The sequence below is a fragment of the Lampris incognitus genome, chromosome 12 (assembly GCF_029633865.1).
Source record: "Lampris incognitus isolate fLamInc1 chromosome 12, fLamInc1.hap2, whole genome shotgun sequence".
In the NCBI taxonomy this organism is placed as follows: domain Eukaryota; kingdom Metazoa; phylum Chordata; class Actinopteri; order Lampriformes; family Lampridae; genus Lampris; species Lampris incognitus.
This window is the reverse complement of record NC_079222.1, coordinates 18387488-18405047: the sequence shown is the minus strand read 5'-3', so window position 1 is coordinate 18405047 and position 17560 is coordinate 18387488. Positions and strand designations below refer to the sequence as shown.

Below are 17560 nucleotides of genomic sequence, written 5' to 3'. Positions count from 1 at the left end.
TCTGAGGTGTTGACTTTTTTTTTCCTACTTGTATTTGCTTGCCATTGACACTCATTTAGTTTAAGAAAAAATGCCATACTGGGAAGTAAAACAAGTGAACTGGTTGTGTATGTGTGCACACACATACACGATGGTTTCATTTACAGAGATAGTTAATGAGGAAAGACACAACATTATGAGAATGGTTTGTGCAATTGTTGACCATTTGCACCTCGCCAGGTGGTCAACATGACGTCAAACCTCTCGCTAAGTATTGGAAAAAAATAAAAAAAATAAAGCAGCTTAAAGCTCGACTCTTGTGATTCTCCTAACAATACCCAAATCTGTTTCACAATCTGTTTAGAAAAAAATAATAACAACATCACAGAATTTACAATACAATTCAGACAGCCTGAAACTAACGTTTTTTTTTTTTTTCTAATCATGAGAAATTAAAGAAATGGGTTTTCAGCATGTAATAAAATACATGTAGGGTGTTGCATCAGTAGAAATTGGGGTACTTAACCAAAAGATACGGTTTCATGTGTGAATGCACTTTTAACAAAGGATTCAAAGATTGAGCAAAAATATCAAACATTAACAATGCCGAATGTGTTTATAATCCATAGATAGCTATTCTGTGTAAATTTCCTGTAAAATAAATGTACATAACATTGATTGCTTATTTGCTTGTTTGAACTGTTGTCATTTTTATTATGTCCATTAAACCATCAGAAGTGCTAGTGTGGCTGACTTGTGTTATGTGTCAGTGATAAAAGAAGTTTGCATTTAACATAACCTTATGCAATAGGTCGTGCTCTTGCAGAATGAGTTTGAGAGCGGATCCATTTAAGCATTCCTCTAGGTCATTTTTCCCCCTGTGCGAATACTGGAACTGGAATAAAGTGTTTACCTGATGCCTATTCGTCGGCCAGGACACTCTTGAAAACGAGATTGGCTCGTCTCAAGACGGACTCCTGGTCAAATAATTTTTAGATAGATAGATAGAAGATAACGTCAAATGTGCAACATGTTATTGGTTTCAATGCATGTTTACTTTTTTTCTTTCATTTTAGAGTGAGACAAGCACTTAACCAAATGCAATTCATATATAGAATACAACCAGCACGGACCATGACATTGTATTTTCCCTTGTATGAGACAAAACCCCCTTAATGACGAGTCCAAATGGATGGGTCGAGTCCATAACACTTCTGTGTTACAGAGAAGTGCTATTTAAGAGTGGGCAGCTCTCATTTTGTAGTGTTTCATGACACTCCTGGCTAATAAAAAGAAAAGCCAACATGGCTAGATCTTATGTAAAAAGGGCAAATGTAGATTAAAATCATTTAGGTCAAAGGGCATATGTTTTTAAGGGCACAATAAACGAGACAGTACAGGGCAAATAAGGTTTGTGTATTTTTTGCATGTACTGTTTGTCCATCAGGGCACAGGGCTTTCCTAAATGTAGTATTCTTCTCAACAATGAGACATACCAGATCTCCTAATGGATTTTCTTTTACTTTAAGTTGTTTCAGCCCAACCATAGTGAGTGATTTATTTATTGACGCTGACTCATTTCACTTCAATTCACAATAGTATTACAATGTTGAGTCAATAGTAGGGTTGCAGTGCAGTGCAAAATCAACATGCCTGAATCAGGCAAAACAACTGACAGTAAAACAAAGCCATGACAAAGAAAAACAACCACAAAAACAATCAAGGAAGTAGATACAAACTGCAGGCTTAATCAATGATTTGAGACAACATTGGCACACTATCGTTATGTATATTCAATTTGGCTTTGTTTTCAGCAGACATCTTCATGTCTGGTGCTCCAATACTGAGAGAAGAAAGTAGTCTAATGAGAAAATACAGTACCGATTAAAGAACTTCATTCAGCTGAATCAAAAGTTCAGCAAGATACCTTACTGTATGAATCAATTAATGATATCCAAATCCAGGGATGTTAAGAGTTGCTTTATTCATTAATTGTAGGAATATTGAAGCTTTGAAATTGTAGCTGCCTCTTCAACGTTGAGAAGAATGGTAATTTTGATAACTTTTATATTTAAAGGATTGGTGAGATAAACCCTCAGGAACATGTTTTTGGAAGGTTCCATTGGGGAAAGAAATACATTTGAAATATGCAGTTTGATACCAACACATAATTGAAACAAATCAAATGTAGCAAATTGGAATCTGCCCCATAACTATAAATTGATTTGCTTTTATTAGTTTTAAAGCTACCCTGACATTAACACACAAAAATAACATTCCTTTCTCTGCTTGAATGTAACACCTGAATGTGAATATACAGTGGCTTGCAAAAGTATTCATACCCCTTGAACTTTTCCACATTTTGTCACGTTATGACCACAAACATAAATATATTTTATTGGAATTTTATGTGAAAGACCAACACAAAGTGGCACACAACTGTGAAGTACAAAGAAAATTACACATGATTTAAAAAAAAATTTACAAATAAAAAAATGAAAAGTGCGGTGTGCAAAAGTATTCAGCCCCCTTTTCTCTGAGTGCAACCAATTGCCTTCAGAAGTTGCCTGATGATTGCTGAATGATCGAATGTTGACCTAATGACTAAATAGAGTCAACCTGTGTGTAATCTAATCTCAGTACAAATACAGCTGTTCTGTGATGGCCTCAGAGGTTTGTTAAGAGAATATTGGGGAGCAAACAGCATCATGAAGTCCAAGGAACACACCAGACAGGTCAGGGATAAAGTTGTGGAGAAGTTTAAAGCAGGGTTAGGCTATAAAAAGATTTCCCAAGCTTTGAACATCTCACAGAGCACTGTTCAATCCATCATCCGGAAATGGAAAGAGTATGGCACAACTGCAAACCTACCAAGACACGGCCGTCCACCTAAACTTACAAGCCGAACAAGGAGAGCACTGATCAGAGATGCAGCCAAGAGGCCCATGGTGACTCTGGACGAACTGCAGAGATCCACAGCTCAGCTGGGGGAATCTGTCCACAGGACAACTATTGGTCCTGCACTGCACAAAACTGGCCTTTATGGAAGAGTGGCAAGAAGAAAGCCATTGTTAAAAGAAAACCATAAGAAGACCCGTTTGCAGTTTGCCAGAAGCCATGTGGGGGACACAGCAAACATGTGGAAGAAGGTGCTCTGGTCAGATGAGACCAAAATTGAACTTTTTGGTCTAAATGCAAAACGCTATGTGTGGTGGAAAACTAACACTGCACATCACTCTGAACACACCATCCCCACTGTCAAACATGGTGGTGGCAGCATCATGCTCTGGGGGTGCTTCTCTTCAGCAGGGACAGGGAAGATGGTCAGAGTTGATGGGAAGATGGATGGAGCCAAATACAGGGCAATCTTGGAAGAAAACCTGTTGGAGTCTACAAAAGACTTGAGACTGGGGCGGAGGTTCACCTTCCAGCAGGACAACGACCCTAAACATAAAGCCAGGGCTACAATGGAATGGTTTAAAACAAAACATATTCATGTGTTAGAATGGCCCAGTCAAAGTCCAGACCTAAATCCAATTGAGAATCTGTGGCAAGATCTGAAAACTGCCATTCACAAACGCTCTCCATCTAATCTGACTGAACTTGAGCTGTTTTGCAAAGAAGAATGGGCAAAAATTTCAGTCTCTAGATGTGCAAAGCTGGTAGAGACATACCCCAAAAGACTTGCAGCTGTAATTGCGGCAAAAGGCCGTTCCACAAAGTATTGACTCAGCGGGGCTGAATACTTTTGCACACAGCACTTTTCAGTTTTTTATTTGTAAAATTTTTTTTAAATCATGTATAATTTTCTTTGTACTTCACAATTGTGTGCCACTTTGTGTTGGTCTTTCACATAAAATTCTAATAAAATATATTTATGTTTGTGGTCAAAACGTGACAAAATGTGGAAAAGTTCAAGGGGTATGAATACTTTTGCAAGCCACTGTAGGTTACCAGAATATTTAATTTTACCTTACATGAAACCATATAGTCCAGTATTGAGTGCCTTTTGCTAAAATAAACATAATTAATATGTTAAAAGGGGATACTTTTTTTAATCACAGAGATATATTGCATTTACTTAATGCAATATTCTACAAGCATAATATACATATTATATGTGTGTGTGTGTGTATGTGTGTGTGTGTGTGTATATATTATAAGAGTTAAAATGAACTTCGTAGGCCACAATTAATAAAATCATATATTTTTTACAGAATAAAAGCTGCAGATTATAGTCTTTTCTCATATTAATATAAGGAAATTGTCTTAAAAATCTATCGGTGTTCTTGCACCAATATCAATCCACAAACTGAAAAAAAATTGCACGTTGTTTGTTGGTAACCAACTAATAATTGCCCTGGTTGTATTGTATACATGTGCCCCTTTTTTACAGAAAGAAAACGTTATGTTAAAACCATTATCACTAATTTTCCTTCCACTAGAGGCGATCAGATCCAAGTTCCTTCCTAAATGTTTCTCTATAAAACAGTGAAAATTGGAAAGCAATTACTGACAAAATTGAAATAAAGATAGAAGTGTAAATTAGCCATAGATGTCAATAAGGGCTCCTGCTTGTTATCAGACCAGGCTGGGTAGAGAACAGGCCTTTTACATCTCTATGGGCTCTCTGGCGTCACCTTGCCTAGCTCCGAATCATTATGCAGAACTACTCTCTGTTTCTGTTTGAGTTTGGGGAAGTCTGACACGGGGTTGGGGCGGGGTGCTGCTCATACCCAGGTGTGCGGATGAGTGGAAGGAGGGGCGGAGGCACATGCATGTGAGGTTAGCTTCCGTCCACTCGCTGTGATCCAGCGGGGGGGTCAACACCAAACCAACGAGGGGGTGACCTGACTCCCTCCCGGACAGCGACATGCACTGCCTTCCAGTTATTCCATCCACACAATGCTCTTTTATTTCTCTATTGTTCATTACAAAGGACATTTCTTAAAGGTTACTTAAGACAAGAAAAAGGGGGAGATAGACAAGAGGATATCATACAGGTCATGCAGCACAAGATGGCAGACACAATGCTGTTATGAGAAAAGAAGGAGGCAAACACTGATGGAGACAAGACAACAAGGCAAAATGACAGGCAAAAATTTTCAAACAGTCAGACAACAGAATGAGATTTAGTGGGTAGGTCTTACCAATACGGTCCAAACGGTCAATGGCAACAGTCTCAAAGGCGCGGCGCATCATGGGGTACTCCTCTAGCACCTCATTGAAATGGTCAACAGAGAGGGAGAAGAGACGACAGTAGGTGTCAGCTCGCACACTGGCTGTTCGTCGGCCCTTGGTAAGCAGGCAAATCTCTGTTAGAAAGGAGAGAGAAAGAGAACGTGAAAGAATGAGAAGGGAGGATCACAGAAAGTTGAATCAGTTCATCTAGACACAACGTTTATTGGGAGAAACATTTCATCACTCATCTAAGTGACCTCTTCAGTCTCAACTAAGTGGCATAATGACCGAAACCAACAATCAGTTTCATATGCAAATTTCTGTGACTATTAACTACAGTTACAATGGCCGTGTGTACTATTCACAGAGGATTGGGGAATGGTTGCAATCACAGCATTGTAAGATGGTGACAGATGTACTCTTAGCCCCCGCCCCCACCGGTTCAGGGACGGTCATTCCCTCTTCACATAGATGGCCTCTTTGATGCCCTGTTCAAACCAGTGTGCCTCCCTATCAAGGATGTGCACATCCTCATCCTTGAAAGAGTGACCACTGGCCTGTAGATGGGTGTAGACTGGCCTGACGTGTTAGCTCTTCCGTGTTGTGCCATCCTCTTGGCCAGTGCCAGTGTCTGTTTGGTTTCCCCAATATACAATTCATGGCAAGGGGAAGATAAACATTCGCAGTAAATATATTAACATACAGCAGTGGAGGCAGAAACAGAGTGAAGACAGGTGTACAGGGAGAAAGAAGGAAGCAGAGGATTAGAAAGACACGACGTAAATCATTACAGTGAATATTTGTAATTATTAAGAGAGATAGACTGAATGTACAGCCTTAATCATGAGGACAGATTACCATATAGATGAACCTTGACTACAAAGGTACACAGGGGGAGCTAATGTGAAGGTAAATAAAAGGACAGGACCATCAGAAGTGCTGTCAGTAATACTATACTAAGGACATTCATCATCCTGGAGAGAGCTAATGGACCCATTACAGTGTACTACAATGGTAGGCATCACTAAATTCTTGCATCAGACATTACTTCATCATGCAGAGGTTGCCGAAGCAGATTATTTCTCAAATGTATCAAAGCACAAATAGATGAGTTGAATATATTTTTTTAAACATTAACTTTTACTGATCATTCTTTGACAGCTGTAGGAAAAAAAAACAATTTTGTTACAAGAGTAGAGGAATCATACAGTAGAAAATGCATCCTGACATCATGGTTGCTACATCTGTATATTAGGATTGATTCTAGTAAATGATATGTTGAGTTGAGTTAAAATGCTGTTTAGGATTCAGATTATATTTCCGTGATCAAATTAATTGGGTTGGCTGGTAAATATGGTTTGCAATGAGAGAAAACCTTTGAAGAAAGAGGAGGAAAACTTTTGCAGTCCCTGGAAGAGGGACTGGCACTATGTATTTGCAAAGCCAAAGTGAGGTCAGTGAAAATTCTTAGCCCTACATTTCATCAAGCACAGCAACATATGTGAACGATAAGCAGATGTGACAGGTGTGATATAATAAAGGCTTCCCATTTCCTCGTGATTGCTGTGGTAGACTTTCTACCGTATTGTTGCTAACACCTGTCCAATGCACTCAGATCTCTCACAGCATACAAGTCGCTGCATCTCACATGATGACAATAGTTTCTGCTCTGATTCAGCCTTGGGCTATAAGACCAGCGTCATACTTAATTCTTGTGACCACTATAGATATACTCACAAGTCAGTCTCTAAACCCTTCGCTCAACTAGAGACTGAGGACAATCTCTCAGCTTCCGTTGCTTAAATTGGGTGGAAACAATAAGAGCTTTAAAAAAAACAAAAACCCTGCATTGCAGAACCAATCTAAAGTCTTTAGGGCGGCCCTTCATATTGGGGTGGTTACATGCAGAAGTTGTGTGCTTGTAAACACATCTTAAGTCTCTTATTTGATTTTTCCTTGCTCCTAGATCCTCGCTCCTTGATCCTTGCTTGAACCAGTAGTAGTTGTGATCCTCCATTTTGAAGGCTGTCCCAAAGCTCACATTTCTGCTCTGACAAGTCTTTTTTAATTTTTTACAAATGTGTCTTGTTCTTCCACAGAAAATTAAACAAAAGCTTATCAAGCTTTTTTTGCAGTTGCATTCTCAACTGTTATGGAGAGAGCAACATAGGCTAGTCTTGAAATGCCTTCAGCTTTTGAGAGAAGGCATCTCCCTTTGTAACCACATATTAAAATGTATCCTTGTCTTTTCAATGATAGGCTCAAAATTCAAAGAATATCTTACAGATTCATCTTTTTTTTAATATTTACACCCAAATATGTAAATCAAATCAAATCAAATCAACTTTATTTGTGTAGCCCAATATCACAAATTACAAATTTGCCTCAGTGGGCTTAACAGCAACACAACATCCTGTCCTTAGACCCTCTCATCGGATAAGGAAAAACTCCCTAAAAAACCCCTTTAACAGGGAGAAAAAATAGGAAGAAACCTCAGGGAGAGCAACATGTAACTTGATTCTTAATTGGAATACCACATATAGATGACTTTTCACATGTTTTGATAGGCATTAATTCACATTTGTTCATATTTAAACATAAACCGGAAGCATTGGAAAAAATCCAAGGCACAATGAATTTGAGCAGCGTTTTATAAGAATAGGGGTTTATCACCTGCCAGTTGGCTGATGAAGACCTGACTGTCTGCAACCACTACACCTTGCAGATCACTATTGGAAATATAAATATTAAGAAATTGGGCAGTGATCAAAAAGAGATAAGAGGGGATTGGACAACCTTATCTAACTCCATGATAAAGGTTGAACCTTGGAGAAGTACCATATTTTAGCTTAATTGAGCTACTCATTATTATAAAGAGTTTTGATAGTTTTACAAAAGAAGTCTCTGAAACCAAACTTTGATAGGACTTTCAAAATGAAGTCATGTTCCACAGAATCAAAGGCTTTGTAAAAGTCAAGAAAGAGAAAGATGCCATCACTATCAACAATGTTGTTATAATCTAACAAATCTAAAACTAATCTAATGTTATTTATAATGTGTCGATTTCTCATTAATCTACTCTGACAAGTGTCGTTGTTGTCATTGAGCGAGAATACACGAGAGCAGCCTTCCCGGAAGACTTTCAGCCGAACACCATGACGTAAATTACGCCACCCTGCAAGTGTGTTTTTTTTAACCCTTTATTGAAGTGTGTGAGAAGTCCTTTACAGACATAAAATGGCATGGTACAACATTAAACACTTCTTTTCCAGACAACAGACAAGCACAATATAACAATCACATATAAAATAAAAGAGGACATATAAAAATACATAAACAAATAAATAAATAAAAGGAAAGCGAAAAATAAATAAACGAATAAATAAGTAAATAAAATTGAACATATAGGAAAGGGGTCCTAGGGGATCTCTGCAAGTTTAAGTTTCTCTATTAATTTACACAGTCTCACAGCATACTTCTTCTCCATTAATTTCAGTGATAAGAAACAATGACACAGCTCCTTGTGAAATCTCAGAAATGTGTTTGTGTTTTTGGGAATCTATTCTTGTGTAAAAATAATTTTCCAAGGACAATTATTATATTAATTGCCAAAAATCACATTTTATTTTGTTCATACAGAGAAATTGTCAAATTTAGGAAGTAATCAGTAATGCAAATCTTCCCGAAAGGCAATAGCAAATTTACATCCATAAAACAATTTGTTTTATAAATGTTTGTTCCTATATACTCATCAAAAAGGGAGAAACTGTTACAAACCAGAACAAATTGACATCTTCTCTGTAGGATTATATTTCATTAAGGATTTTAAAATGACCTTCCTTCGCTTTTGGTGCAATTGGAAACTCAAAAAAAACATCTTTGGATAAATATTGTAGATGAAAAAGGATATACAGTGCATCCAGAAAGTATTCACACCCCTTCACTTTCCCCACATTTTGGTATGTTACAGCCTTATTCCAAAATGGATTAAATTCCTTTTTTTCCCTCATCAATCTACATACAATACCCCATAATGACAAAGCGAAAAAGGTTTTGTAGAAATTTTTGCAAATTTATTAAAAATAAAAAACTGAAATATTGCATGTACATAAGTATTCACACCCTTTACTCAGTACTTGGTTGAGGCACCCTTGGCAGCGATTACAGCCTCAAGTCTTCTCGGGTATGAAGCTACAAGCTTGGCACACCTATATTTGGGGTATATCTCCCATTCTTCTCTGCAGATCCTCTCGAGCTCTGTAAGGTTAGATGGGGAGCGTCGCTGCACAGCTATTTTCAGGTCTTTCCAGAGATGTTCAATGGGGTTCAAGTCTGGGCTCTGACTGGGCCACTCAAGGACATTCACAGACTTGTCCTGAAGCCACTCCTTCGTTGTCTTGGCTGTGTGCTTAGGGTTGTTGTCGTGTTGAAAGGTAAATCTTTGCCCCAGTCTGAGGTCCTGAGCGCTCTGGAGCAGGTTTTCATCAAGGATCTCTCTGTACTTTGCTCCATTCATCTTTCCCTCAATCCTGACTAGTCCCCCAGTTCCTGCCGCTGAAGAACATCCCCACAGCATGATGCTGCCACCACCATGCTTCATTGTAGGGATGGTATTAGCAAGGTGATGAGAGGTGCCTGGTTTCCTCCAGAGGTGATGTTTGGCATTCAGGCCAAAGAGTTCAATCTTGGTTTCATCAGACCAGAGAATCTTGTTTCTCATGGTCTGAGAGTCTTTAAGGTGCTATCTGGCAAACTCCAAGCGGGCTGTCATGTGCCTTTTACTGAGCAGGGGATTCCGTCTGGCCACTATACCATAAAGGCCTAATTGGTGGAGTGCTGCAGAGATGGTTGTCCTTCTGGAAGGTTCTCCCATCTCCACAGAGGAACGCTGGAGCTCTGTCAGAGTGACCATCGGGTTCTTGGTCACCTCCATGACCAAGGCCCTTCTCCCCTGATTGCTCAGTTTGGCTGTGCGGCCAGCTCTAGGAAGAGTCCTGGTGGATCCAAACTTCTTCCATTTACGAATGATGGAGACCACTGTGCTCTTCGGGACCTTCAAAGCTGTAGAAATTTATTTGTACCCTTCCACAGATCTGTGCCTTGATACAATCCTGTCTCGGAGGTCCACAGACAATTCCTTTGACTTCATGGCTTGGTTTCTGCTCTGACATGCACTGTCAACAGTGGGACCTTATATAGATAAGTGTGTGCCTTTCCAAATCATGTCCAATCAATTGAATTTACTACAGGTGGACTCCAATCAAGATGTAGAAACATCTCAAGGATGATCAGTGGAAACAGGATGAACCAGAGCTCAATTTTGAGTGTCATAGCAAAGGGTGTGAATACTTATGTACATGCAATATTTCAGTTTTTTATTTTTAATAAATTTGCAAAAATGTCTGCAAAACCTTTTTCACTTCGTCATTATGGGGTATTGTGTGTAGATTGATGAGAAAAAAAAGGAATTTAATCCATTTTGGAATAAGGCTGTAAAATAACAAAACATAAGGAAAGTGAAGGGGTGTGAATACTTTCCGGATGCACTGTAATTCCTTGACAAAAGCTTTGCAGATTATGGTGTTGGGCAATTTTAGATTAGTAAAAGCATGTCCATTCACCAAAAGTTTAGGAAAATGTGGATTTCCATTACTTTGATATAAATTATAAGACGCCACAATTATAGATTGTGGGATTGTTTTGATAACATTATCATACAGTTTTCAGTCATTTAAATTAAATTTTGAAATAAAATCTCATAAGTTATAATGTTTCTAATATTTTCCAATAAGTGCATTACAGACCACATTCCGTACTCTATCCAATTTTGGAAGAAAAAAAAATAAAGATTTATTTTTAAATATCACATACCTGCAATTCCACAGTGGGGTGTTATGGGGGACTAAAATTATGTGTGTGGATCATTTTCCAATATACACAGTAATACCTGTTGATGAAACGCAGATAATTTAACGGGTTTTTTTTTTAGGTTATAAATTAATCACATCTAAGAAGGAGGTTGATGCCTCCTACCTAGTTTCATAACTATTTGGCTTGGGATATGGAACCATAAGCTGTTTTAATTTTTCAAAAAGGATCTTTGCCAATTATATTTTACTAGTACCATTAATACATTCAATGGCTTTTAGCACTCCTTCCTCATACTCTTTAACCTTAATTCATTTCCTAATATAGTGTGCTTTTCTTTTCCAAGTCTGGTTTATAGCTTTTATTGCATTTTTGGGAAGTGACATTGAGTAAGCTGGGTAAATCAATCTTGAAATATACTCTATTTTTGTAAGAAATTTTCAGCCATATAGAGATGGCTCTTTGACACCACAAATTCAGATACATTTATTTAGATTATTGCAAATGTTGAGATTTTCTAGTGTGTTATTATCCTTTGTAATGTGTATGCCTAGGTATTTAATGGTTGACTTAATATTATGAATTGTCGCCAGAGGGGCATTATGAATTGATAGTAATTCACATTTTTATGGTTTAATTTTAGGCCAGATCAGCACAAGGGTAAGTGCCCAATGCATGGGGAACCCAGCTGTACTGCCATCTTTTGAAATGGACGTCACTTCACATGATACCTTAGAGGAATGGACGTATAATTTCTCTAAAAAAAAAAAAAATTTGTTTCTTCTCGCCTCGTTAGGGTACATCTCAAGTCTCTTATTTGGTCATTCCTCACTCCTCGATTGAACTGGAAGTAGTTCTGGTCCACCATTTTGAGGCTGTCCCTGTATCCTCGCTCATGAGGATACTGGAGAGCGGCCTTACCAGAAGAATTTCAGTTGAACAGCATGACATGACAATTACTCACATCTGGCACATTTGAATGAGAAACAGCATAAGTGTAAGAACCTGTTATTTTCTACTTTGATATGTAATACAAGAAGATGGGGAACCTACGTTTATTTCATTCATAACCCGTTACATTAGTGCCGCTGTCATCAGAAATGGACGTCTCTTCACATGACGCTTTAGAGTAAAGGAAGTATCTTTTTCTAAAAAAAAATAGTTCCTCATTTCTTCTCTCCTCTTGCATCTCTCCATGCACCCCCATGGGAGACACTTGGATGCAAGGAAAAGACCCAAGTGAGGGAAACGTAGATGCAATTACGGCCCAATCCCAAAATCCACACTCACAGACTTTGAGCCGCGTCCTCGCTAAATCCATGAGGGTTTAGGGCTGTTCCACGTCAAATTGTGAAGTGCATGAGGACACTCTCACAGACATTGTGAACCCTTTATGCACACTTTCTGTATGACCACATTTCTGCAGATTTTGCCTGAGGGAATTACCAATAGTTCATAGCGTTGTAATGTTAGACACAGGGTTAACAGGAAGCCCGGGAATGTTAAAATAAAGCAAAAAATGAAGGGAACACGGGCACATGGGTGTTCAGCGTCGCATATTGGGAGCACTGGTATGCCTAAATTGACAAAGCAACACCACATTAACAAGGAATTAAAACGGTACATTAAAAAAGAAAAATCAGAGGAATGAAAGCATCATCATCAATATCGGTGGTCACTTGGGGTCAAGTATGACTGCCCTCCCTCTGGGTCCCTCTGGGTCCTCAGGTGGGGTTAAAGGCTGATCCTGGAGCCGCATAATGGGAGGATGCCTGCATGTGACAGCTTTTTATGTGGAGTGGCTGATGCGCCTACAGCCACTACACGGTCCTTGGCAGGGGGTGGCCAGAGTCCAATGGCATGGAGAACCAAGACAATTGGGGACCACCCTCTATTGCAGCCTTCATCCGCCTTCACTGCCTTTGTGACCTGGAGACATCTTCCGCTAGTTCCGCCGTTGAGGTCTTTGTTGGATTGTGCTTTGTCTGGAACCTCCCCCTTGACCGAATTGCCTTAGGTGACCCTACCACGAGCCAAGCTCCGGATGGCATATCTCTTGGGGTCATTGGTACACGCAAGCTTCTCCCCCATGGCAAGGTGGCAATCCAGGAGAAGGATGTAATGGAAACATATGCTATATTACACACATATGTTTATTCATCAACCATTTCTTTTAATTTCTAATTAATGATGCTGTTTTGACAAAAACGAGAAAATTGATTATTTGACATTACCTCTCATCAACTCTATAAGGCAAGATCCTGGAAGACTTTCCAATTAGGCAGTCGGTCCCTTAAGTGCCTTGGTCGTGAAGAAAGTTAAAAAAAGTAAAATAAAAAGTCCCAAATCCACAGCAGTACGAAACATGTTTTGGCGTCATCAAGGTAATGTGATATGTCACAAAGTGCTGTCCCCCTCCTATTTGTACCATTTCGAACCTTTGCAGCCTCTCAAAGAAAGGTACTTATCAGGTGGCATCAATTAAGTACGTGAGAGTTCAGGGTTTAGGCTTTAGGGGGGACATTGGGATTGGGCCTAAGAGACTTGAGATGTACCCTTAGACGCAAGGAAAACATGCAAATGAGGGAAATGTGGATGCAGTTAAGAGACTTGAGCTGTACCCACCGTCATACCAGCAACACGTGCATTATAGGATGCTCAGCCACAGTCACCGAAGAAATGTCCTTCAGAGTTTGCTGATGTTTGCTGCATTTGCAGCAAAACATATTCAATCAATCAATAAATGTTATTGAAAAATTTAAAGAAAACATAAGCAATAAAATCAAATACAGAAAATCATCAGCAATATATAGGCAATAAATAAGCAACTCAAATAATACCAATCATGTTCAAAAGGGGTAAGAAGAACATGAGAACTTTTCTAGTCATACTCCCTTATACTATTCATGCACTGATAATAGCAAATGAAAGCTCAATTTACGGCCATCGGTTAAAATCATATTTATCGGTTAAAAACAAGCACAATGTTTTATTTGGACATGATATGACCAGCACCATAATTTTCTGACCCTGAGCTGACAAGAAGTCGTGGACAGTTGGTCAGGCTTAAAAGACCAAACTTTTCCTGTAACCGGTTGGTAAACAAGCTAACATGTCTTTTCTTGTCTTCGGTTAAAAGTTTTAAACAAAGTCACTGTAAATCCTTAATTATACCAATCTTGTGGACTGAGTACACATTCGATAAAACAGAATCAAATAAACTAATGCTGCTCGGGACATCCATATTCAATGTTTTAAAAAGCTCTCTTCGTGTTACAAAGTGATTCACTATATCTCGAGTTTGTTTCATTATGGAGGAAGATGGGAGAAGATTATAATTTCCGGTAAGGCGTGTCCTAGTTTTCCAAAGCAGTAGGCGTAGGTTTGTTAGCAGCTGTACTGTAGCAACTATTTTGCATTAAGAAATCCCTGGACTATCGGTAGGTGGAGATCTCCGATTGTCTGATATCACGAGACTGATATTAGATTGTCTTTTACTGTTGAAACAGGACAAAAAGTCTGGGATCCAAACCATAACATAAGGAAACATTGAATATAAATTGCATGATCTTGTTTTTAGGAAAGTTGGTCCTGTATTGTTATTCTGGCTCTATCCCATACAGTCAGATGGTATATTAGCCTCTGGTGCAGGATGTGCAAAACAACTTTAATAACTCACATTTTGAGTACAGAGTCATAAAACTAGCTGAATTGGAGTAAAAATTAATATTGTCCATGAAGTGTCAGGGTTAACTAAATAACAACTGGGCAAGTATTTCTATTGCAATTCAAAGGCCACTTTTAGCATGTATTTCCCAACTTCCATGATTATTTTTGTCATTAATATTTTTTTTCCAAAACAAACATTACAGTACAAACAAAACAAAAACAAAATAGAAGCAAGCTTCACAGCACAGCATGATAGGCCATAACACGCCATATGATATACATCAAGGCTGTCTTTTACATATTGCCACCTAATGATCTGTACCACTAATAAATCTGAGAAAGCTACCCCACGTTTCAATGAATTTAGACACAGGATCTCTCACTTTAGCTATCATCAACTCATATGAGGCTGTAGCCATCATGAGTTTGATTCAGTCCTTATAGCACAGTGTCCTTGTATTTGTCCAGTTCCTGAATATAACCCTGGCTGCATTAAGGAAGCCTGCAAGGGCTAACCCAGGCTGTGCCTTTGTGAGTCCAGCTGGAACAGCACATTTGTCTCACAAGAAGACACAGACATGGCAAGCTTGGCAAGGGCTGGTCCAACCACTCCTAAATTGCCCCACCCACTTGTGTCCAAAATGGGGAAACCAGCGGACAGTCCCACATGAGGTGTACAAAAGTACCCATATAACTTTTACATTTCCAGCATTCCAGAATTAGACCAAACTTTTTAAGTCTGACTGGAGTCCAATAATACCTATGAATTATTCTTCCCACTTCCATGATTATACAATGTTAAGGCATGCACCGGTAATGGTGATAATAACATCACATAGCCTATTAAGATTAAGATTAACTTTCCTCTATTAATCCCCTTGGGGAAATTCAGTTACTGCACATTAACTCATCCTAGCTGTGATCTGTGTAGCTAGGAGCAGGGGGCTGCTGCCTTCATGCTGCGCCTGGGGACCAACTCCAGTTCTTTGCCCATAGCCTTGGTCATGGGCACAGACAGGAGTATAGACCCTAACATGCATGTTTCTGTTGATGGTGGAGGAAACCAGAGCACTCGCAGAAAACCCACCGCAGACACGGGGAGAACATGCAAACTCCACACAGAGGTTGACCTGGGATGACCCCCCTCCCCCAAGGTTGGACAACCCCGGGGTGCGAACCTAGGACCTTCTTGCTGTGAGGCAACAGCGCTAACCACTGGGCCACCATGCCGCCCATATAAATATATATTCATACGATTCATTTTTATTTTTAGCATTTGTAACAGAAACACTACTAGAAAAAGACCTCTTCCCACTGAAAAGCACCCATTTTTAAGGTCATGTTTTACTGAAAATGTGCACTAAATATCACAGTGACTAAATTATGGCTTAACTCAGTTCTAGCAATCCATACCCAAAAAAAGGTAGAATTGGGACTACACTGAGCTGAATGGTACTCTTGACATTCACTGGGACTGATTTTCTCAGTGAGAAACAGGAGCTGGCAAGATGTGTGAACAAAACTATCAAGCTGTGGTTGTGAATAAGGTGTTACTGCTGTTCTGATGGAAAAGGTTGCCATAAATGACGTCTGTGTTGACACAGAAAGAAATAGAAACAGAGACGACAGAGAGTGGGGCTTTAAGAGAAATAGACGGAGAGAAAGAGTGGGAGAAGCAAAAAGAGAAGGGAGAGGGAGCAATTGATGGATTTCAAGAGACAGATGCTTTGTGGAAAATATCAGTGATTGCCTATTAAATACTGGAAAGGACAGATTGTTCTTCCATTTTAAACTGCTTTATGGGAAAAGCGTGCTTTGAATGTGATTTTGAAATTTACATATTTTTCTTATGTCATTCTCAATTGGGTGATGTGAAAACTATACTTCATTTGATACCATTTAAAAAGTAGGATAGAAGATGTGCTGTAGGATATAGTATATTGAGGAGGCTTTTACCTATAAAATTTAGCCATTTGGAATTGGCATCAGATTTAGGCATCAGTCAACCATGTAGTCAATTTTGTTATTTGTGTGCTCCAAATCATATTCTGTTATGTGGCTTTGTGCTGGGCAGATGACCATTGTATTTTTGAGACCTTTGGTGGCACTGAAGGTAAACGCCCTTAAACTCAATAGGTGATAAAGGTAATACGTACCAGGCCTGGACTGCACAGTCAAATGACAATTTTCTGACGCTGAACGCAATGACTCAAGTCATATGTATGTGCATTTATATGAATGGATGTTTGTCTGTGAAGTTAATTTATGTGTGCACATATGCACATGTATGTTTTTATGCGCGCAAGGCAAAGACTTCACATGATGTGGTCTGACACGTGTCCGTTGTCTTGTCACAAAGCATCACTGCTGACCCTAGGGGAATTGTTGGTAATTTGTCATCACTTCATGTGTCATATAGTCCCATGGTAACCAGCTCCCCTCTCCCACATGGTTGGGACTGGGGAGGGGGAGTCCCTAATGACTAAGAAATAAGCCCAATAGGGCTTTTCATCCATTGTTAGTCATTGTGCTTGCATCATATTCTCTTAGTCCCTTGATCTCGGAATGACTTGTATGGCTGCGGTGTAGCTGTATTGTAATCCAATTGACCCAGGCCACGGAGTGATTAGCATGCTATCTACTTAGCATGCAGGTGTTGAGCTGATTGTAGTCTTTGAGGTGCTATGTGGCCTACTGTCTGCATAGCGCTCCTGCTTATTAGCATGCTAATAGCATCCTGGGGCTGAAGGTACGTTTTTCAGTAACTTTCCATCTAAGTGTCTTTTCCTCTCCCTCAGCTCCACCACTCACCGCTCTCTATCTGTTTCTCTAGACAGAGCTTAGTTGTGGAGTTGTGGTGCCA

At 39.3% G+C, this 17560-nt stretch overlaps 1 protein-coding gene across 1 annotated transcript in view; it reads right to left on the bottom strand.

The window, feature by feature from the left end:
* The window catches only part of LOC130121569 (potassium/sodium hyperpolarization-activated cyclic nucleotide-gated channel 1), a 109069-nt gene that overhangs the window by 4255 nt on the left and 87254 nt on the right, over window positions 1–17560 (bottom strand). The window contains 1 exon segment of the mRNA XM_056290417.1: window positions 5130–5294. Coding sequence (XP_056146392.1) covers window positions 5130–5294 — 165 coding nt within the window.